This window comes from Salvelinus fontinalis, chromosome 4 (genome assembly GCF_029448725.1).
Source record: "Salvelinus fontinalis isolate EN_2023a chromosome 4, ASM2944872v1, whole genome shotgun sequence".
NCBI classification, from domain to species: domain Eukaryota; kingdom Metazoa; phylum Chordata; class Actinopteri; order Salmoniformes; family Salmonidae; genus Salvelinus; species Salvelinus fontinalis.
Window position 1 is genome coordinate 50,677,869 of NC_074668.1, and position 23,560 is coordinate 50,701,428.

At 42.3% G+C, this 23,560-nt stretch overlaps 1 protein-coding gene across 1 annotated transcript in view; it reads right to left on the reverse strand.

The window, feature by feature from the left end:
• Window positions 1–371: 371 nt before the first annotated feature.
• si:dkey-220o5.5 (actin filament-associated protein 1-like 2) overlaps window positions 372–23,560 on the reverse strand; it is a 102,824-nt gene continuing 79,635 nt past the window's right edge. The window contains exons 10-16 of the mRNA XM_055920502.1: window positions 12,252–12,463; window positions 10,207–10,316; window positions 9,824–9,944; window positions 9,417–9,507; window positions 2,426–2,592; window positions 1,396–1,506; window positions 372–1,228 (exon numbers count right to left, since the gene is read on the reverse strand). Coding sequence (XP_055776477.1) covers window positions 1,202–1,228; window positions 1,396–1,506; window positions 2,426–2,592; window positions 9,417–9,507; window positions 9,824–9,944; window positions 10,207–10,316; window positions 12,252–12,463 — 839 coding nt within the window. The 3' untranslated portion in view covers window positions 372–1,201. The remainder of the gene's footprint in view (window positions 1,229–1,395; window positions 1,507–2,425; window positions 2,593–9,416; window positions 9,508–9,823; window positions 9,945–10,206; window positions 10,317–12,251; window positions 12,464–23,560) is intronic.

A 23,560-nucleotide genomic window follows, 5' to 3' on the forward strand; every position in this document is an offset into this window, starting at 1 on the left:
GAATGACTCACCTCTATGCTCACCTCTATGCTTGTTCTGCCCTCTATGATTAATTTGCTCCCGGAGTCCTGACCCATGTTGTTGTTCTTGTCAGTCAGTGGCTCACCTTGACTAGGGGGGAATGTGTACTCCCAAAGGTATATTGCCAGCCTCAGAAGATGATTTCCAGACAAATCACACTTTCTTTTACCTGGCCTTAACACACTGTTAAGCAGAACCATAATATACAGTGTTTACAGATGGTTTATACACACTTTTATTTTGCTCATGACTAGTTTACTATATGAAGTCATCTGATAGTCAACTAACTGTTAACTGTTTTTCATGATTGCATTCAACACTGAGAAACAAGCAACTACACTTCCACAGTGTACATTTATCCAAAACATTTCCCCCAGAAACACTTTATTGAGCAAACACAGATGTTTTAATTACTGTTTGATTACCACAGTTGTCAGTTTACAGCAAATAGTAGGCCAACCTAACATTTAATACACAAAGTCTCTATTAATAAAAACATGGGAACATTACAATAGATGTCACTGTATCACAACATATTTCAGGAATGTAAAACATCTCAGTGATACTAAGTAAAAATGTAATGGTAAAAACACTTTATAAAAAGATATCTGCAACTATGTTTAAATTATACCACAGAACTGTATACGGTGAACATGACTTCAATTCATATCCATATATAATGTATTTTTCATGACTTCAACATTGTGTATTTATTGTAACTCAATTAGTGATGAAAACAGTGCAAAGTTAAGTCTGATGAATTGCAATACATACATAGACAAATTAGACAATACATACTGTTCTTTAAGAAATGAAAGACAGAAAAACAATGAAAGTGTTACACCTCAAACTGAGAGACAATCCTGAATTCCAGAGTCAGGCTTTACAAGGTTTTCAATTGAATTAACCTCACAGGAATCTCTTATTAATGCCTCTGTTTTAATGGAGAAACAAGCCTGTTTATCTAAGGGCATGTCACAAATGGCACCCTATTCCCTATTTAGTGCACTACTTTTCACCAGACCCTTATGGGCTAAATAGAGAAAGGGGTGCCATTGGCGAAGAAAGTATAGTGTATTGTATTATCATCAAGATGGATGACATTTCTGATGACAAAAATGTTTGGTAGAAAATAGGAAATGTATACAAGATAATTGTTACCGAAACAGCCAGTATAGTATTAAGTAGAAGGCATTGTCTCCCACTCCTACAAAAATAATGAGAAAAAAAGAACACATGGTACATTTAATTGAACAATTATACTTACTTATTCCTTAATTTAATTGTCTTGATATGATTATCTCAATGGGGCAGAGTGATGCTCAGAATAGATTCCTTTTATCAGATAATCAGACCATTTAGGCCAAAACTTACCTTCTTTCTCTGAAACACCTTGCCATGCTCAATAAATAGGGCAGAAGGGGCTCTTTTCAGTGAGTTTTTAGCGGAGGCAGTCCTTCGCAGTAGTGGGGTGAAAAACCCACCCTGTGGAGACAAGGCCAATAAAATGAGCACAGACCTTAGAAAAGACCCATGGTGGCAGGAGCATGGGGGCCACAGTAGCCAACTTCACCACAATATCAAAGTGACCCAGCCAAGTGGATATAAAACACATACTCCAATACAATGACGTACTGGTAAGAAGAGTAATAGCAGGCGATTCTTTTTTCTTCTTCCTGGAGCTTACCAAGTTCTGATATGCAGATTGGTATTGTTGAGTTGGATTTGTTTACAATGTGTTAAGCAACTTTGGTCAGCCAACTTTGATCACCCTTTCAAGCTCTGTAGGAAAATGATTTATTTGAGGCTAATGATTGCTAAGGCCTCATCTTTGAACTGTCCCTCTGGTCATTGTATCTAAAGAGGGGGATAGCCTATTTATGTGCACTGTATGCTAATTTCTTCTCAACACACAGGCATCTGTACAAATGAGGGGGAAAGGCATTTTACACAGACATTATGTTAGACTAGAATGAAATAAAGGGAGAAAATGTGTCCAACCTACAACTGGAGAGAAGATGAAACATTTCCTTTAAGTTTTCCCCCTGATTTATTAACGAGTCACCTTAATAATTAGACAAATTCTGTTTGGATACCATGTCACATTATGAAGCCTTTTGTATTTTCAGTTTAACACACTAGTGTTGTGTTGAGCATTCTGAACAGCAAGTGGCAGCATTGTGCCACAAAGCTTCTCAGAGAAGGAGTGCTGATCTCAGATCATTTTGTTCCATTTTAGACCATAATGAATAAGATAACATGGACAGGTGAAAATGTGGGACCAGATCCTAGATCAGCACTTCTACTCTGAGACACTTTATGAATATGGGCCCTGAATATTTTCAGGGATAAGACCTCTGGATTGCATAACAGGGTTGTGGGTGGCAGTGTAGAGTTGTGTTACCTGTGCCCGTTCTGTACAGAAGGCCAGAGACTGTCTGAAGGAGGTACATTTGGCGGTCTTCCCTGCAGTGATGAGGTTCATCTCTGACCCAGCTCTCAGCTGTACCCTTCTCTTCCCAGTCAAGTCCAGTTTCTGAACGCCCCGCTCCACCTCACACGATTTCCTACCTGTTACAGAGCAGTCACTGTCACAAATCTGCATTAAATACCTACGTTAAAGACTATATATATATTTATTTTTTACTAACAATGAATGAAGTTAGTTCGAGCACCAAATTTTAATATGGAACTCAACTTTGTCTCTAAGACTCGAATGATGGCAGTTTTGTTGAGAGGAAAACATGATATCATGTGTTTTTAAGAGGCCCTTACAAGGACCTTCTGCCATGAGGCTAGATCCTGCTGCCATGACGAAACCACCAGAAACGACGGCTTCGCATCAGCACTCTCCAAACTCCGAGCACATGGGAGCATTATCCTCCACAACTCCAAGAAGGAATCCAAGCTCACTTCTTAATAGTGAGTAAGAGCTGGAGTAACTGTGGCCATACATTCTCTCCTGGCCTGCACACTCATTTCAGCAGTGTTCACATGTACCATATCTTCAGCAGCCTTGTCCTAGATCTGTTTGTGCTACCATGTCAACTCCTTGTGATGTTTGGCCTGAAAGCACAAACAGATCTGGTAACAGGCAATATCTTCAGGCCTCAGCACTTCAATAACCCATAGCCTGGGGGTGTTATATGAAGTAGTCCCAGACTTTTCTTCTTTAACTAAACTGCTCAAACTTAACAAAAACAGGGGGAGGGAGGGGAGACCAGAGTAACCGTGTTCCCACCACTATAATTACAAAGCGCTATGTGTTTGTGTCTGTGTAGTGTTTTACATTGATGCAACAGCACGCAACTGCAACATAAAACTATGGGATGATGGAAAATTCTGTTCAGAGAATCTGTTATAACATATCATTATGTAGACACTTTTATAATGCAAGCCAGATGTAGTGGAATTGTTTCACTTAAAAGTCAAAAACTTTAATGCAGGAGAATGATAATAATATCCTAAGTTACATATTCTTCCCTAATCATATTTTTGCACAGATTTGCGGAATAAACTCCATACAAACATCTTTAATCCTCTATTTGGCTCCCGGTCTGAATAACAGATGGAGTGGCAAAGAGATTGGACAGAAATTGGTCTTAAAGTACATATTGATGTGAGATCTAGGCAAACCCTCATGTCTCTTTGCATTTGGAATGTGGAATACAATATGTGTTCGGTACTAGCTAGTAGCCGGCTACCACCAAGCACTCTACCTTGCACGTTAGAGACTGCTGCCCTATGTACATAGAGTCATTGAACACTGGTTCACTTGAATAATATTTGCATACTGTTTAACCCACTTTTATGTAAAAACTGTATTCCAGTCAAACCTCATCCTACTGCTATACACATTTTCTATTCAGATACCATTCACTCTAGTCCAGAAGCTAATTTCCTGTAATTCTATCCATTTTGGCATGGGGTTTTGTACTGTGTATTGAAACAAATTCAATTTTATTGGTCACATACACATGGTTAGCAGATGTTAATGCGAGTGTAGCAAAATGCTTGTGCTTCTAGTTCCGACTATGCAGTAATATCTAACAAGTAATCTAAAAATTTCACAACAACTACCTTATACACACAGGTGTAAAGGAATGAATAAGAATATGTACATATAAATATATGGATGAGCGATGGCTGAACGGCATAGGCAAGATGCAGTAGATGGTATAGAGTACAGTATATACATATGAGATGAGTAATGTAGGGTATGTAAACATTATATAAAGTGGCATTGTTTAAAGTGACTAGTGATACATTTATTACATCCAATTTTTTATTATTAAGTGGCTAGAGATTTGAGTCAGTATGTTGGCAGCAGCCACTCAATGTTAGTGATGGCTGTTTAACAGTCTGATGGCCTTGAGATAGAAGCTGTTTTTCAGTCTCTCGGTCCCTGCTTTGATGCACCTGTACTGACCTCACCTTCTGGATGATAGCGGCGTGAACAGGCAGTGGCTCGGGTGGTTGTTGTCCTTGATGATATTTTTGGCCTTCCTGAGACATTGGGTGGTGTAGGTGTCCTGGAGGGCAGGTAGTTTGCCCCCGGTGATGTGTTGTGCAGACCTCAGTACCCTCTGGAAAGCCTTACGGTTGTGGGCGGAGCAGTTGCCGTACCAGGCGGTGATACACCCCGACAGGATGCTCTCGATTGTGCGTCTGTAAAAGTTTGTGAGTGTTTTTGCTGACAAGCCAAATTTCTTCAGCATCCTGATGTTGAAGAGGCGCTGTTGCGCATTCTTCACCACGCTGTCTGTGTGGGTGGACCATTTAAGTTTGTCCGTGATGTGTACGCCGAGGAACTTAAAACTTTCCACCTTCCCCACTACTGTCCCATCGATGTGGATAGGGGGGTGCTCCCTCTGCTGTTTCCTGAAGTCCACAATCATCTCCTTTGTTTTGTTGACGTTGAGTGTGAGGTTATTTTCCTGACACCACACTCCGAGGGCCCTCACCTCCTCCCTGTAGGTCGTCTCGTCGTTGTTGGTAATCAAGCCTACTACTGTAGTGTCATCTGCAAACTTGATGATTGAGTTGGAGGCGTGCATGGCCACGCAGTCATGGGTGAACTGGGAGTCCAGGAGAGGGCTGAGAACGCACCCTTGTGCGGCCCCAGTGTTGAGGATCAGAGGGGTGGAGATGTTGTTTCCTACCCTCAGCACCTGGGGGCGGCCCGTCAGGAAGTCCAGGACCCAGTTGCACAGGGTGGGGTCGAGACCCAGGGTCTCGAGCTTAATGACAAGTTTGGAGGGTACTATGTTGTTAAATGCTGAGCTGTAGTCGATGAACAGCATTCTTACATAGGTATTCCTCTTGTCCAGATGGGTTAGGGCAGTGTGCAGTGTGATTGCGATTGCATCGTCTGTGGACCTATTGGGGTGGTAAGCAAATTGGAGTGGGTCTAGGGTGTCAGGTAGAGTGGAGGTGATATGATCCTTGACTAGTCTCTCAAAGCACTTCATGATGACAGAAGTGAGTGCTACGGGGCGATAGTCGTTTAGCTCAGTTACCTTAGCTTTCTTGGGAACAGGAACAATGGTGGCCCTTTTGAAGCATGTGGGAACAGCAGACTGGGATAGGGATTGATTGAATATGTCCCTAACACACCAGCCAGCTGGTCTGCGCATGCTCTGAGGACGCAGCTAGGGATGCCGTCTGTGCCAGCAGCCTTGCGAGGGTTAACACGTATAAATGTTTTACTCAAATACTGTATTCTCGACATTGCTCATTCTAATATTTCTGCATTGCATTTTAGTTACTGTTTATACACACCAAATATGATTTATTACTGGACACAGCTCAATCTACTATATCTACTGCTGTACATTTCATTCTTAGCATATCTTGTCTAAATTCATCCGGTGTTTATATGTATAGATAGCATTTGCATTTCTGTTACAGTGCTATTTGTGTTGTTAATTGTTTTCGTTCTATCTAGAAGAAAAAGAAACGCACACCTATTTAGGCGAGGTGCTGGCTAGCGGAGTAGATAACTTAAAAATAAAGGAGAGCCGCACACTCTAGGAGCTCAGATGCAAAAATATTTAATTTACCAACGTTTCGACAGGCAAGCTGTCTTCATCAGGGTACAATCACAGACACTGCGGCATGACTCGTTTATATATAGTGTCAAGACACACAGGTGTCTGTAATCATGGCCAAGAGTGGCCTAATATCATTGGTTAATTTCTCAAATATTGAAATGGCATAGAAAGAGCAGCATACAATAAATACAAACGGATAGCATACGATCATAGACTCACTTAAAACCACACAAGCCTACAAACAACCACAATGGCAAAGTCACAACAATCACAACAATCACAAGAATGGCTTCAGATCAAAGTCCACGTTGAGACCGAAGGGAGCAAGGGTCTTTAAGTTAAAGATCCAAGCAGCCTCTCGTTTTAACAATAAATTATCAAGGTCACCCCCTCTCCTAGGGAGGGTGACATGTTCGATGCCAATATAACGCAGAGACGAAATCGAGTGGCCTGCCTCCAAAAAGTGGGCCGCAACTGGGTAGGTCAAGTTTTGGCACCTAATGGTGCTACGATGCTCTGAGATACGTACTTTTAATTCACGCTTTGTTTTACCCACATAATTTTTACCACAAGGACAAGTTATAAGATAAATAACTGCCTTAGTGGAGCACGTAATAACACCTTTGATTGGGATCGATTTCCCTGTTTGTGGGTGTTTGAAGGATCTGCATTTATAAGTGCCATTGCATTGAGCACAGCCATTACACTTATAATTTCTATCCAGTAGGGGCGCAAATAGACGTTGTTCAGGAATATCTTGGGGTGGTAAATCAGAGTGTACCAATTGGTCTCTGAGATTTCTGCCCGCGAAAATACGACCAAGGGAAGGTCCGAAAACACATTACCGAGACTATCATCGGATTTTAGAATGTGCCAATGTTTGTGAACGATTCCCTTAATTTGTTCAGAGCGCTTTGAATAGCGGGTAGTTAGAATGCAAGAATGCGTATTTTTGCGAGACTGTCCTTGAAAAAGGTCATGTCTCGTTTTGTTTTGAATTTTCTCAATGGCAATATTAATCTGATCATTTTTGTACCCCCTCTCCTTGAACTTTCTTTGCGTCTCAGCCATATTTCTGTCGAAATCTGATTGTTTTTTGCAAATTCTTTTGATTCGACAGAATTGGCTGTAGGGCAAACTATTTTTCGAGGGAAGTGGGTGACAACTGTCAGCCCTCAACAAACTGTTACGATCAGCAGGTTTTCTGTAAAGATCAGTGCATAGAACATTATTTTCACACAAGATCAGAAGATCAAGAAAACTGATTTGACGTGTATCAGATTGCATAGTAAATCTCAAATGTTCAGAACAGGAGTTAAGAAAAGCATGGAACGCCTGGAGCTGTTTTGCATCACCCCTCCAATTGGATTCGTTCTGACATTTCTTGATTTCTTGTTGTGTTTTTTTATTTATATTTTATTATTTGTGTACTTTTACTACATTGTTAGAAGCTAAGAATTTCACTGCATCCGCTATAACATCTGCTGAACTGTGTGCGTGTAACGGATGTGAAATGGCTTTGCTAGTTAGCGGTGGTGCGCGCTAATAGCCTTTCAATTGGTGACGTCACTTGCTCTGAGACCTTGAAGTAGTGGTTCAAAGGCCGCGGCTTTTGTGGAGCGATGGGTAATGATGCTTTGTGGGTGACTGTTGTTGATGTGTGCAGAGGGTCCCTGGTTCGCGCCCGGTCGGGGCGAGAGGACGGACTAAAGTTATACTGTTACATTGATGCTGTTGACCCGGATCACTGGTTGCTGCGGAAAAGGAGAAGGTCAAAAGGGGAGTGAGTGTGGCCGATGTGAAATGGCTAGCTAGTTAGCGGCTAATAATGTTTCAATCGGTGACGTCACTCGCTCTGAGACCTAGAAGTAGTCGTTTCCCTTGCTCTGCAAGGGCCGCGGCCTTTGTGGAGTGATGGGTAACGATGCTTCGGGGGTGACTGTTGTTGATGTGTGCAGAGGGTCCCTGGTTTGCGAGGGGACGGACTAAAGTTAAACTGTTACATTGATGCTGTTGACCCGGATCACTGGTTGCTGCGGAAAAGGAGAAGGTCAAAAGGGGAGTGAGTGTGGCCGATGTGAAATGGCTAGCTAGTTAGCGGTGGTGCGCGCTAATAGTGTTTCAATCGGTGACGTCACTCGCTCTGAGACCTAGAAGTAGTTGTTCCCCTTGCTCTGCAAGGGCCGCGGCTTTTGTGGCGCGATGGGTAACGATGCTTCGTGAGTGACTGTGGTTGATGTGTGCAGAGGGTCCCTGGTTCGGGGCGAGGAGAGGGACGGAAGCTATACTGTTACACGTGACCAATAAATGCTTATTTGATTTGACTATAGTCTAGTGCAGGGATGGGAAACTGGTGGCCCGCCCCCCTTTTGAAGGCTCTCAGGCGAGGTCTCAACTTACTGTTGCAAGTTAGAATAGTAGAATACACAAGGTGCAATTTCAAAATTTGGTTGTGTATCAGCAGTTTTTCTCTTGTTATGTCAGTCACTGATAGTCAGTCAATTAGCCCATGTCAGCAAACATTTTTTAGATTGCTAAATTAGTTTAGTGGCCAGCTACTGCGGCCCTTCATGATGAGTTCAGTTTTTTTTGTGGCCCCCAGCCCCATCAAAGTTTCCTATCCCTGGTCTAGTGCCTGATAAATTGCAGGATATGTCCAAATGGCCAAATGCAACATCAAGAGCATCCTGACTGGTTGCATCACTGCCTGGTACGGCAATTGCTTGGCCTCTGACCCCGGGGCACTGCAGAGGGTAGTGCGTGCAGCCTGCCATCCAGGACCTCTACACCAGGCGGTGTAAGAGGAAGTCCCTAAAATTGTCAAAGACCCCAGCCACCCAGTCATAGACTGTTCTCTCTGTTATCGCATGGCAGGCGGTACCGGAGTGCCAAGTCTAGGACAAAAAGGCCTCTCAACAGTTTTTAACCTCCAAGCCATAAGACTCCTGAACAGGTAATCAAATGGCTACCCGGACTATTTCCATTGTGTGTTGTGTGCCCCCCCCCCCCCCTATCATATATGCATAGTCACTTTAATCATATCTACATGTACATACTACCTCAATCAGCCTGACTAACCGGTGTCTGTGTGTAGCCTCGCTACTTTTATAGCCTCGCTACTGTATATAGCCTGTCTTTTTACTGTTGTTTTATTTCTTTACTTACCTATTGTTCACCTAATACCTTTTTTGCACTATTGGTTAGAGCCTGTAAGTAAGCATTTCACTGTAAGGTCAACACCTGTTGTATTCGGCGCACGTGACAAATAAACTTTGATTTGGAATGTCTGTGGTGTCTCCTACAGTGGAACACCTGAAAAGGTGAACATTGAATCCGGCTTACTGTGATTGTTAAAGATATCAGTGTTGCTGTAGTTGACTGAATCCTTCGATGACACTGAGTCTCCCCTGGCGATGTTATGGGAATTCTGGAACTGATGAGAGCAAAACAAAGGAAATCCGTTGAAATATCAACAGCTAACAGTAGGTCCATCAAAATCACACTGGCTTCTTTTGACCGTTGTCAACTGTACAGTTTACTACAAACCATCACCTCTTTCTTTGATTCATAAAATCAAGATTCAAGCATAAAGCACCTTTAAAAGTTCATTAACCTGCATTGGTTTGAATCCCAATCTCACAGAACCCAGGTGAAGAGAACAGTGGCAAAGGAGTTAAAAGTCAGAACATCATTTAAAAAAAAAATCCCTATACAACATATCACCCCCCCACCCCGAGAATGGGCCGTACCATGTGCTCCAGTATGGCCGTGTTGGAGTAGATGGGTTGTGAGCGGCCACTTCCACTGTGCTGGTGAAAGGGGTCATCTATGTACATGTTTGAGGTTGGGAACCTTTGCTCCTTCAAACCACTGATGGTAGAGGAAAAAAAACTTGAACCAAGTAGCCCTATATAGGCATTTAAAAACATAGTTCTGGGTCCATATGTATCAAGTGTCTCAGAATAGGAGTGTTGATTTTGGATCAGTTTAGCCTTTTAGATCACAATTAATAAGATAAAATGGACAGGGGAGAGCCGATCCTAGATCAGCGCTCCTACTCTGAGGAGCTTGATACATACTGTTTTGTAGATCCAAACCAAGGGATCTAGTGATCATCATAAACATTTATTACCTGAGGGCTCCAGCGGGCTTTGAGTCATATAGAGAGTCAGCCTGATCCTGGCTTACACTCCCGTCCTGTAGGAGCTGCAACCACTGCTCTTTCTCATCTGCACAGCTGGCCTGGACAGAGACATGGACGAACACAGAAATAGAGGGATAGAGAGAAAGAAGACAGAGAAGGGGAGTTTCAACAACACACAATGCTCTGTTCCAGGAATTAATTGGTCAATTTTGATCCTGCACAGCTCCTTTTTGGAGTTTTGACTTGTTTTATATTGAATATAAACCGGTGGGAAATAACTGGATCACTTTTGGTAGTGATCACATAATAACAAGATTTCTTTTGAGTTTTTGAAGAGTGTGAAATGTCTTTCCACCATGATCTAAATTAACCACACTGACATAAATGAATCGGCAGGTAGCCTAGCGGGTAAGTGTGTTGGGCCAATACCTGAAAGGTTGCTGGTTCGAATACCCGAGCTGACTAGGTGAAACATCTGTTGATTTGCCCTTGAGCAAGGCACAACCCTAATTTCTCCTGTTACAACATACCCAAACCGGCCGTGCACAAATTGATTTTGTCCCCCCACACTAAACATGATCACGACAACACCAATTATATTAATTTGGGGACAGGTCGAAAAGCATTAAACATTTATGGCAATTTAGCTAGCTAGTGTGCAGTTGCTAGCTAATTTGTCCTGGGATATAAACATTAGGTTGTTATTTTACCTGAAATGCACAAGGTCCTCTACAATGACAATTAATCCACACATAAAATGGTCAACCAAATCGTTTCTAGTCATCTCTCCTTCCAGGCTTTTTCTTCTTTGGACTTTATATGGTGATTGGCAACTAACTTTCATAGTTACCACGACAACCGACCAAACTCAGTTCATCTTTCAATCACCCATGTGGGTATAACCAATGAGAAGATGGCACGTGAGTATCTGCTCCTATAAACCAATGAGGAGATGAGAGGCAGGATTTGCACCGCGTTCAGCGTCACAAATAGAAATGACTTATATTTTAGCGCTTGGCAATGCAGACGCTCATTGGCGCACGCGAGCAGTGTGAGTGCAGTAATTGAATAACATGTATGTTTAAATTGATTTTGCATGCGTGCGACACGAACGGTGTGGTCAGCATGTAAGTTGCTCTGGCAAAATACATTTATAAATCCATGTTATTCAATTATTGCACCCACACTGTTCCCACCTGCGACGCCAAGGGCTAAAATAGAACTCCTTTCTATTTCTGATGCAGATCACGCTGAAATTCCTGCCTTTCCCATCTCCTCATTGGTTTATAGAAGCAGGTACCCACGTGCCATCTTCTCATTGGTTATACCAACGTGGGTGATTGAAAGACGAACTGTTTTGCCGGTAGTCGTGGTAATACTATGAAAGTTTAGATGCTGATCACCATATAAGTTCAAAGATGAAAAAGCCTGGAAGGAGGAGAGATGACTAGAAACGATTCGGTTGGATTAATTGTCGGATGAGAGGACCTTGTGTATTTCAGGTAAAATAACAACTCAATGTTTATATTCCAGGACAAATTAGCTAGCAACAGCAAGCTAGCTAAATAAGACAAATTAGCTAGCAAGTGCAAGCTAACTAGCTAAATTGCCATACATGTTTAATACTTTTCGACCTGTCCCCAAAATAATGTCATTAGTTCAGAGTTTGTTTTGATATTTAACCTGCGTGTCGTGATCGCGTTTGGTGTAGGGGGACAAAATAAATGTATGCACGATAGCGCACGATGGCGCACGCGCGTTTGGGTTCCGTGTAAGAGCATCTGCTAAATTACTATAAAATAAATATAATAAAGTAATAGTGATCCATGAACTATTCCTGACTCCCTTATTTCTTCATACAGTCTAGTCTGTCTATATCCTTACCAGGGAGAAAGGGTGATGTTACCCATAGTCACTGATTTTGGGTCAGTTTTGCATTTCTCCAACTAATAGTTAAGGTTAAGATAGGGGGAGGGGAAGCTGATCCTTGATCTGTCTGTACCTAGGGGGACCTTCACCCCCGGAGCCCTTACCTCCAGTACTGCCACCTGGTCTCCGTGTTGGACCACAGTGATGCGGTAGGCCTGAGGTGTGTCGGGGCCCGGTCGAACCTGGCAGCCTTTCAGCTGTACCGTGTACTGAGGGCACTCTTCACAGCCCTCGTCTCGGAACATTTTCAGCACCCCGCCCTGTACCTGGCACAACAGGCTCTGCCACTGGCAGTTCATCAGCACATTCAGGAACCCTGCAGCCCAAACAGGGATGGGGTCAAAGGTCACAAGAGTCTTGAGATCATGCCAGACCAGGCTATCATCTAACTATTATGGTCAGGACTGTCTGGCACTAACGCCTATGGTCAGGACTGTCTGGCACTAACGCCTATGTTCAGGACTGTCTGGCACTAATGGCTATGGTCAGGACTGTCTGGCACTAACGCCTATGGTCAGGAGTTAGCAAGACAGCACAAACAGGTCCTGCGCAGGCTACCAGAGAGAGCAGGCTACCAGACAGAGGGCGGAAAAAGAACACATTGACAACAGAAATAAACTGTTTGGTGGGAAATTTCAACCTGGTTTGAGGTCAAACTCTTACAAAAAGATGACAATATCATACAGTTTGTACATTTCTTTGGCTATTATACGTTCTCTAGTCATGAAGTTCAAACCCAAATCAATGGACATTGAAAATAAATCACCATGAAGAGGTAGCTATGCATGTATGTGGTGTGACTTCCATCACCTTCTCTATCCCCAGTTATCTAATTATACAATCAAGGCAACAAACAAGCTGGGCAGGGCCTATGGCTGTGTCTGAAATGGCTCCACATTCCTTATGGAGTCCACTACTTGTCACACTGGTATAAAGGATTTGGAGACAGGTGCAGGAATACATAATAGGGGTTTTAATACACCCAAAACAAACACGTATACAAAACACTGGGATGTACCCAAACAAAAGAGCGAGGGTAAACCTCATAGAACGACACGGGACCCGTAATACACAAATGATGCAGCACAAAAGCTGAAACAACTCACACGACCAACAGAAATGGGAACAATAATTGACAATACAAGGGTGAACAAAAGGCACACTTATACAATTACTAATCAGGGGAGAATGGGTACCAGGTGTGCATAATCAAACAGTTCAGTGACACCTAGAGGGCAGTGACATAGACCTCCGGAACTAGTGCACAGAATGAGCAGCAGTACCGGGGGGATCCATGACACTACTGTTGACCAGGGCCCATACGGCTCTGTTCAAAAGTAGTGCACTATGTAGGGAATAGGGTGTCACTTCAGACATAGCCTATTGTAATGAGTGCGCTGAGAGTGAGTGTTTTAAGGGAGTATGTGTTTTAATAAATAAACATAACGTAATACGAAACACAGACATGACACTGGAACAGAAACAATGACGCCTGGGGAAGAAACCAAAGGGAGTGACATATATCGGGCAGGTAATCAAGGAAGTGATGGAGTCCAGGTGTGTGATGACGCACAGGTGCGTGTAACGATGGTGACAGGTGTGCGACATAACGAGCAGCCTGGTGACCTAGAGGCCAGAGAGGGAGCACACTTGACACCTATATCTAAAACCAGAAAATTTGTACCCCCAAAAAACCTTTATAATAATATAATTAAATATAATTAGTATCTCTCTTTCCTCCCCTTATGTCGGCCTGGCACAGTTCATGGAGTTTGCTAACCTGTTGAGGACACCTCCAGACTCTAATGGTGCAAAAGGTGACATTCCAATTCCCCAGGAATCCCCCATTCACAATGAGCCAGTATTACACCGACAACGTGCCTGTTATTAAAGCTAGACCAAACAAGGTTAACAATACCACACTATCTTCACAGCAGTGACTTGCGGTAAGGTCTGAGGCCGGGTAGGCACTTTCGGTGTTTATCGGTATGACACGATCACAAAGATAAGCTATAAAAATCGAGTCGCACGCTCTATATATAAACTCCCAGTAATTTATTGGGTAAATCACCAACGTTTCGGGAAATCACTGTGCACAGTGATGCAGAAACGCTGCACAATGATGTCGAAACATTGGTGATTTACCCAATAAAATACTGGGAGTTTATATATAGAGTATGCAACTCTTTATTTTTATAGTTTATTCGCCGTTAGTCAGCACCTCTACATCAAATTATTTTCTCTGGGTGTGCACCAGCTCATGTTTTTTATATGAACATAAAGATTACAAACAATCACAACCAACCATCAAACAGGAGCAAGCAGGCAGAGCAACCATTAGACACACATTCACAGGCCCTAATAGCTTGTGCCCCACGCATCTGCCATGCACGAACAGGCGACTTTCAACACCACAGACAGCGACCCAAATGCCAGTGAGTAGGCCTACTTTTAGACAGTGCTACATACACAAAATTCCTTGTCGTCAGCGCTACCATAGGCGGCTGAGCAAACAGAGCCGCTGCATCACCACTTTCAAAATAAGGGTGCACATTTTTGCACCCCCACTTTTTTTAACGAAAAAGTATCATGATCCATTGGGTAATTTGACATTTTCAATGAATAGTAATGTTTTGAGCTTGTCTGTATTAAAATAGATATGTCAATTTTTTAAACGTAGCAAAAAAAGAAACGTCCCTTTTTCAGGACCCTGTCTTTCAAAGATGATCTGTGAAGTTATTTGGATTTTTATGAATTTTCATTGTAACGGGTTTTAACACTGTTTCCCATGCTTGTTCAATGAACCATAAACAATTAATGAACATGCACCTGTGGAACGGTCGTTAAGACACTAACAGCTTACAGACGGTAGGCAATTAAGGTCACAGTTATGAAAACTTAGGACACTAAAGAGGCCTTTCTACGGACTGTGAAAAATACCAAAAGAAAGATGCCTGCTCATCTGTGTGAACGTGCCTTAGGCATGCTGCAAGGAGGCATGAGGACTGCAGATGTAGCCAGGGCAATAAATTGCAATGTCCGTAATGTGAGACGCCTAAGACAGCACTACAGGGAGACATCGGTACATCCGAACATCACACCTGTGGGACAGGCACAGGATGGCAACAACAACTGCCCGAGTTACACCAGGAACGCACAATCCCTCCATCAGTGCTCAGACTGTCCGCAATAGGCTGAGAGAGGCTGGACTGAGGGCTTGTAGGCCTGTTGTAAGGCAGGTCCTCACCAGACATCACGTCAACAACGTCGCCTATGGGCACAAACCCACCGTTGCTGGACCAGACAGGACTGGCAAAAAGTGCTCTTCACTGATGAGTCGCGGTTTTGTCTCAGCAGAGGTGATGGTCTGATTTGTGTTTATCGTCAAACGAATGAGCGTCACAAGGAGGCCTGTACTCTGGAACGGGATCGATTTGGAGGTGGAGGTTCCATCATGGTCTGGGGCGGTGTGTCACAGCATCATCGGACTGAGCTTGTTGTCATTGCAGGCAATCTCAACACTGTGCGTTACAGGGAAGACATCCTCCTCCCTCATGTGGTTCATCCTGACATGACCCTCCAGCATGATAATGCCACCATCCATACTGCTCGTTCTGTGCGTGATTTGCTGCAAGACAGGAATGTCAGTGTTCTGCCATAGCCAGCGAAGAGCCCAGATCTCAATCCCATTGAGCACGTCTGTGACCTGTTGGAACGGAGGGTGAGGGCTAGGGCCATTCCCCCCAGAAATGTCCGGGAACTTGCAGGTGCCATGGTGGAATAGTGGGGTAACATCTCACAGCAAGAACTGGCAAATCTGTCGCAGTCCATGAGGAGGGGAATGTTACATATAATTTGAGCTGCGTGCACCATGATATTACATTTTTAATTTCACTTTACCTTTCAAAACCATGAAATTACATGATTCAAGCTGTCTTAACTCCATTTTGCATTTTTGCCATATATTTTCCCATTTTCCTAACATCAATCGGCTCAGCCCCATATGCAAACACAACTGTGGCCACTTTTTTAAGTTAAATAAGAACAAATTCTTATTTACAATGACCACCGAGGAACAGTTCAGGGGCAGAACAGATTTTTACCTTGTCAGCTCTGGGATTTCATCTAGCAACCTTTCGAATACTGGCCCAATGCTCTAACCACTAGGCTACCTGCCACCCCACTTCTTTCACACCCTGATCTGTTTCACCTGTCTTTGTGATTGTCTCCACCCCCCTCCAGGTGTCGCACATCTTCCCCATTATCCCGTGTATTTATACCTGTGTTTTCTGGTTGTCTGTTACCAATTTGTTTAGTTTGTCAAATCTACCAGCATTTGTTTCCCTTCTCCTGCCTGGTTTTCTGCTCCTGTTTTCTAGTACTTCATAGTTTTGACCATTCTGCCTGCCCTGACCCTGAGACTGCCTGCCGTTCTGGACACTTTATACCTTCTCTGGATTATTGACTCCTGCCTGCCTTGAGCTGTCGTTTGCCTGCTCCTGTTAGGAATAAACGTTTGTGTCTTCAACTCTGTCTGCATCTGGGTCATACCTCAAATGTGATAACTTCGTAGTTACAATGTAGCCAAACTGTGTCTGTATGCCTTTACTCAAAATTAAAAAGCACAGGATATTTGTACCTTGATAAAACAGCTCTGCTTGGTAAGTAATATTGTCCAAATAAGCTATTTCTACCCTCGTTGCATCACATATGTATGCTGCTGAGACAAGTTATAAAAATGTTCAAATATGTCAGAGGTAGGGGTGGGCATGAAACTTGACGGACGTCAAAACTTGATCTTTAACCAGAGATCATACATTTTTTTGGTGAATTGTGCTTAGAAAACAATTGACATTTTGTCTTGAATACAACATAAATTCTTTGACTCTAGTGTTCCATAGGCCTGCATTTGCCAGACATAAGAATGAAACCAAGCCAAACATCACGCAGTTCTTTTCCCTAAATTCCCTTTCCCCTCTGTCTCACTCAATTGGGTTCTGACTGCTCCCTCTACAAAAGCGTCCTGAGTGTCCACACAAGCTCCCATTAGGCCTACAGAAATACATGTCTATAAAAACATATCTAACTGATATCTAACTGACACAAGCTACATTCCTTGCCAAACGATGACAGTTTTATCACATTCAAAATGTGTTCCAACAACGAGCTGCAGTTTTGGAATAATTGTGTCTCGTCTATTTTCCGCTTAGGCTACTTTGCTACTCAGAATCATTAAGCCTAGGCCTACTCACCAAACAGATGTGGTGGCTGTAATACATCCCCATGCAGTGTTCAATGTGGAATTGCCCATTTAGAAAAGAACAGGAAGAATAAACTGTACCGAACATGTGTATATTAAAAAGAAGACAGATTTTTGATTGTCACCCTGACATTTTATTCAACTCGTCAAATTGAGTCCCGTTTCAAATGATCACTCTTTGAGAATAACTGTTCCAGGCATGAGATGCGCATCACTTCGCACTGCCAACTTTTACAATTTGGAAAAATATTCTGTTCTATTTTATTTTGTTACATTACATCGTTTTTTTTACTATAAAATAGTTGTGTCTTGACTGTGATAAGGTCTCGGGAAATAAGAGTCTTGTCTGCTAAAGCAAGCGCCACTACTGAGGTTGCTGCCATTTTGAAGATTGTGTTCCACGATATAATATAACCAGTTTATATTACGGTTTCAAGAAATCAATCTTAAATGGTACTTGTTTTTCTATTGACCGAATATACACTGCACAAAAATATAAACTCAACATGGGACCAACATGTAAAGTGTTGGTCCCATGTTTCATGAGCTGAAATAAAAGATCCCAGAAATGTTCCATATGCACAAAAATATTATTTCTCTCAAATGTTGTGCACAAGTGTGTTTACATCCCTGTTAGTGAACATTTCTCCTTTGCCAAAATATTCCATCCACCTGACAGGTGTGTCATATCAAGAAGCTGAAAATGGGGACAGTCCCCATTTTTGGTGGCCTGTCCCCAGCTGGAGCTGTACCCGGAAATGTCCCCGTTTTTAACTGTGCGTTAAAAACAGACCGCAAAGTGAAATAATATTTTACTGGCAAGAAAGACCGGGCAGCAGAGCCTACCGGTTGACGTCTCAATCCCGTTGTGCTTGTTTTGCTCGCTATAGCAGCTTCATTCACTCTTCTTCTTCTACTAACTACTTGCTTGCGCTAGTTTTAGAGAAAGCTGCTGTGGAAAACTCAGCCAGAAGCTAGCAAGTGTCAAGTGAAACCACAACATCACCACAAATGTATTTTCAAGCCAGGTAACGTTAAGTTACAATCGTTTGAGACACTAGCTACAGTAGGGATGTTATAATGTCACAATTTATTTTATAGATAGATGATCTGCTCTATAAAGTTTTAAATAGGCTAAGCTAGCTAACGTTAGCTATGTAGACTAGGTTAGCTAGCCTCTTAAGTGTAGTTGGCAGGATTTTTGTTTTTGGCTAAAAAACGTACCCATTTGAAACTGCCTATTTCTCAGCCACCGAAACTAGAATATGCATATAATCGTCAGATTAGGATAGAAAACACTCTAAAGTTTCCAAAACTGTCAAAATTTTGTCTGTGAGTTTAACAGAACTGATATTGCAGGCTAAAACCTGAGGAAAATACAATCAGGAAGTGCCTCTGTTTTTGAAACCTCTCTGTTCTTATGCATCCCTATCACCCATTTAAAGGGATATCAACCATTTTCTATGGCTTCCATAAGGTGTCAACAGCCTTTAGACATAGTTTCAGGCTTTTATTTTGAAAAATGAGCGAGAATGATCACATTGCGTAAGTGGATAGGTGGGGGCTCTCAGAGTGAGTTGTGCGCAACAGAGAAAGGCGGCCATTGTTACTCCCGGTCCTATTGAAAAACCAACACTCCCGGTTGATATATTATCGAATAGATATTTGAAAAACAACCTGAGGATTGATTATAAAAATGTTTGACATGTTTCTGTGGACATTATGGATATTATCTGGAATTTTTGTCTGCGTGGTCGTGACCGCTTTTTCCTGTGGATTTCCAAACGAACGGAGGTATTTGGATATAAAAATGTCTTTATGGAACAAAAGGAACATTTGTTGTCTAACTGGGAGTCTCGTGCGTGAAACATCCGAAGATCATCAAAGGTAAACGATTAATTTGATTGCTTTTCTGATTTTCGTGACCAAGTTACCTGATGCTAAGTGTACTTAATGTTTTGTCGAGCGATCGATAAACTTACACAAACGCTTGTATTGCTTTCGCTGTAAAGCATAATTTCAAAATCTGAGACGACAGGTGGATTAACAAAAGGCTAAGCTGTGTTTTACAATATTGCACTTGTGATTTCATGAATATGAATATTTTCTAGTAATATTATTTGACTGTGGCGCTATGCTATTCAGCGTTGCTGATGACAATTATCCCGGATCCGGGATGGGTGGTTCAGAGAAGCTAGCTAGGTTAGCTAGCTAGGTTAGCTTGCTACTTTTATGGTAGCTAGGTTATAAAACTTTCACATGTAAACATGCAGTGGACGGGCTTTTTTGAAAATATGATTTTATTAAATGAATGCACAATTAATTATGGCAATATTTATTTGTAGATTACAATTTTAATAGTGTGAACATTTATTTTGAAATTTTCATGGTTAACATCGGCATAATGTTTTCTGTTTAGAGAGTGGAAAGAAAGGAGAGGAGGAAGACTGGATAGGAAGAAGTGTGAAGGAGATATTTTTATTTATATTAATTTTAATTAAATCTTTATTTAACTAGAGGAGGAAATGTAAAGATATGATTACAGAGCCTGACAATGTATTATTCCAAACAATGTTTTTGAGAGAAAATACTAAAATGAGGCAACCAATGGGAATCTGTTAACCAAAGTATTTTATCTAATAGTGTACTATTTATTATTAAAGATTGGAGAGGAAGGAGAAGATAGTGAAAAGGAAAAATTAAGGGAGTAAAAAGAGTGAACCGAGGAGAGTGTAGAAGAGTGAGGTGGAAAGGTAAAGAGAAAGAAAGGAAGAAAGAGAAGGAAGACGAGTGAAGAAAAAAGGAGGAGAAAAAAAAGTTAAGAATGTAAGGAGAGTGACTCAAGGAGAGTGACTCAAGGAGAGTGACTCAAGGAGAGTGACTCAAGGAGAGTGACTCAAGGAGAGTGACTCAAGGAGAGTGACTCAAGGAGAGTGACTCAAGGAGAGTGACTCAAGGAGAGTGACTCAAGGAGAGTGACTCAAGGAGAGTGACTCAAGGAGAGTGACTCAAGGAGAGTGAAGAAGAGCAGACGGAGGAGGTACAATGGCTCTTTCCAAGAAACGGAAATTACATTTTAATGGCAACATGATGAGAGAATTTCCATTTATACACTCAGGTCAAGACGATAGAATGGTTCACTGCACCCTTTGTAATTCCTCTTTTTCAATTGGCAGCGGGGGAGGAACGACAATGGTAGAACATCAACAGACAGAAAAGCATAAAGCCTCTCTGATTGCCCGTGTTGGTATGCCCTCTGTCACCACACTCTTCAAGGTAGAGCCTTCCCAAGAATAATATGATTTAGCTGTGCAGGAGGGTGTCTTTGCATACCACACACACTATGCGACACAATCATAGTTACAGATCTATGGACAGCACAGCACAACTGACACGGAAGCTTTAAAAGCCAAAGTCTACATGTGCTAGGACAAAATGTGACGCCATAGTGAGTAACGTGTTAGCACCATGGGCAACTACTTTGGTAACACAGGACCTAGACCAGGTTGAATTTGTGTCCCTGTCCATTAATGCATCCAATCATGGACATGTAAAGGTTCTGCCAATAGTAGTCAGATATTGTAAGATATATGATGGCAGCACATCGGTGGAAACAAAACTGCTTGATTTTGTTGAATTGAAAGGAGAAACAGCAGAGGAAATTGCAGCTGAGGTCCTGGTGGTCATCCAAAAAGTTTACCTGGATAACAAAATCGTGGCATTCTCTGCCGACAACACAAATACCAACTTTGGAGGACTGAATAGGCTGGGAAGGGTCAATGTCCATACCAAAGTTAAAAATGCTCTGCAGCGGGATGTGATTGGCTTAGGTTGTCCTGCCCACACCATTCATAACACGGCCAGAACAGCTTTGGATATGATTCCCCTTGATGTTGAGTACCTGCTGAACAAAGATATTTGGATATTTTCATATTTTCACAGTCAAAGTAGAAAGACTGAAGAGCTTTTGTGAGTTTGTTGGCCAGGAGTACCATAACATTTTAGGACACAGCAATGTTCGCTGGATGTCCATACTCCCTGCTCTAGAAAGAGTGCTGAAAATGTACGTGCCATTGAAATCCTTTTTTCTTTCTGAAGACAAAAGCCCTGTTGTCCAGCGAACAATGTTCGAAGATCCACTGACTGAACTTTGGCTGGCCTTTGTCCATGGAAACCTGACCGTATTCAGTGACACGATCAAGATGCTTGAAGGCCAGGACCGCTGTGCTGTGGAGCTGCAATTCTGGGAAACGTTGAGGCAAAATTTACTGCAAGATGTGATGACAACTTCATTCCAGTTTTGGTCAGAGGACTTCTGAAAGAGCTAGAGGAAAATGGAGCAATGTCTAAAGAGAGCTTTCTCAAAACATCCCAATCATTCTTCACTACGGCTGTGAAATACTTGCAAGAATAGGGAAAGCACACAGATAATCTATAAGATTTACATTGTCTCCTTTAAAAAGGCAACCTCAGCGTGAAGAGATCCAGAAGGCAGCAGCCACACTGCAGAAAAAATGCTCTAATGTGACCATCAATGAGGATGCATTGTTTGATGAGGTTACTGGCCTTCAAGAGTTCCTAAAGGGGGGATCGCTTGAAGAATGGAAAACATCTGAGACACCGCTTAGTCAGAGATGGAGCACAGTGGTTACCCACTTCAAAGAGAATGACATCCCAAACACTAACCTGCCTAGATTAGCGTCTGTTGTCATGTGCTTATCTGGAAGTAATGCACCAGTCAAGAGAGTGTTCTCCCAAATGAATGATATATGGACATCAGCAAGAAATAGGTTCACTGTTCCTACCATCAAGGCCATGCTTATTGTGAAGAAAAACGTCAACCTCCCCTGACAGGAGTTCACGGAGAAGCTGGCCAAAGACAGAGCATTCCTGAAGAAAATACATTCTTCTGAGAAATATACAGATTAGGTTGGTATAAGTTTATTATATAGTTACCAATCTCGTCATCATCTTATTTCTTTATTATTTTGTAAAGTATTTCACATATACTATTGTTTCTGTTTTTCCAATTTTGCTCATGTTCTCTTCTGCTCTTATTCTACCCAGACTACCAGGACCACTGAATGGCTGTTCAGATCGGACAGTTCTGTCTTGTCTGTAGTGTTTCTGTAACATAGTTGTTTTCTCTGTCTATCACAGGGTGCCTGTTAGACTAAATACATGAAACTGGAATTGTCCCCATTTTTTATTTCATAGATAATAACATTGGATATTTTAATGATATATTGACCGCCGAACTGGAAATGTCACAGGTTTTAATTCCAGAAATCTGGTCACCTTATTGTTGAATGCTATAGGTAAGTTGTTCAAGTCGCAGTAACCGGCTTCTGTCCACCGCTTTTACTGGTGGAGAACAGCAGGCAGGGGAAGCAGTAGAGTCGGCTGCTAGCAGCGAAGCCACAGTGCCAGTTAATCCGTTGATACCACTCAGATTAAAATGATCGTGTATCTTCTGTCCCTTTCTTTGATGTAGGTCAGGTGTTGATCTTCCATCTCTTATCACACCCTGTTTCGCTAGAAAATAGAACTTTGAAAACTGTTTCAGATGCAATATGTTATCCATCCTGATCAGCTTACAGTACCATAGCTATCAGCAAAACTAACGTAACCGTCAAAAGGCAGCAGATGACTTGTGATGTCCATAGGCAGGAGCGAGCTCTGCCTATCCTCTTGCCTATCCTCCTGCCTATCCCATTACTTTGTTCACACCAATATGCATGCATGCAATATTGATGCATGTATTATTTGAGTGCAATGAAAATTAATGAGACATATTGACACATGAAAAGGCAGCGAAGCTCTCTGCCTGCCTTTAAGCATCCGTTTGTTGTTAGTATAGGGTACGTAGACACACATGCGCAAGTCATGTCAATGCCTTGCATTGAGTTTGCGTCCCGCACCCGAGCTGCCGCCGTAGGAAGGCCCACCCGGACCCTCCCCTTCTGTGTCAGGTTTTGCGGCCGGAGTCCACACCTTTGGGGGAGGGTACTGTCACGCCCTGGCCTTAGTTATATTTGTTTTCTTTATTATTTTAGTTAGGTCAGAGTGTGACATGGGGGATGTGTGTATTTTTTGTCTAGTCTAGGGTGTGTGTATTGTCTAGGGGGTTTTGGTAGAGTTCATGAGGTTGTG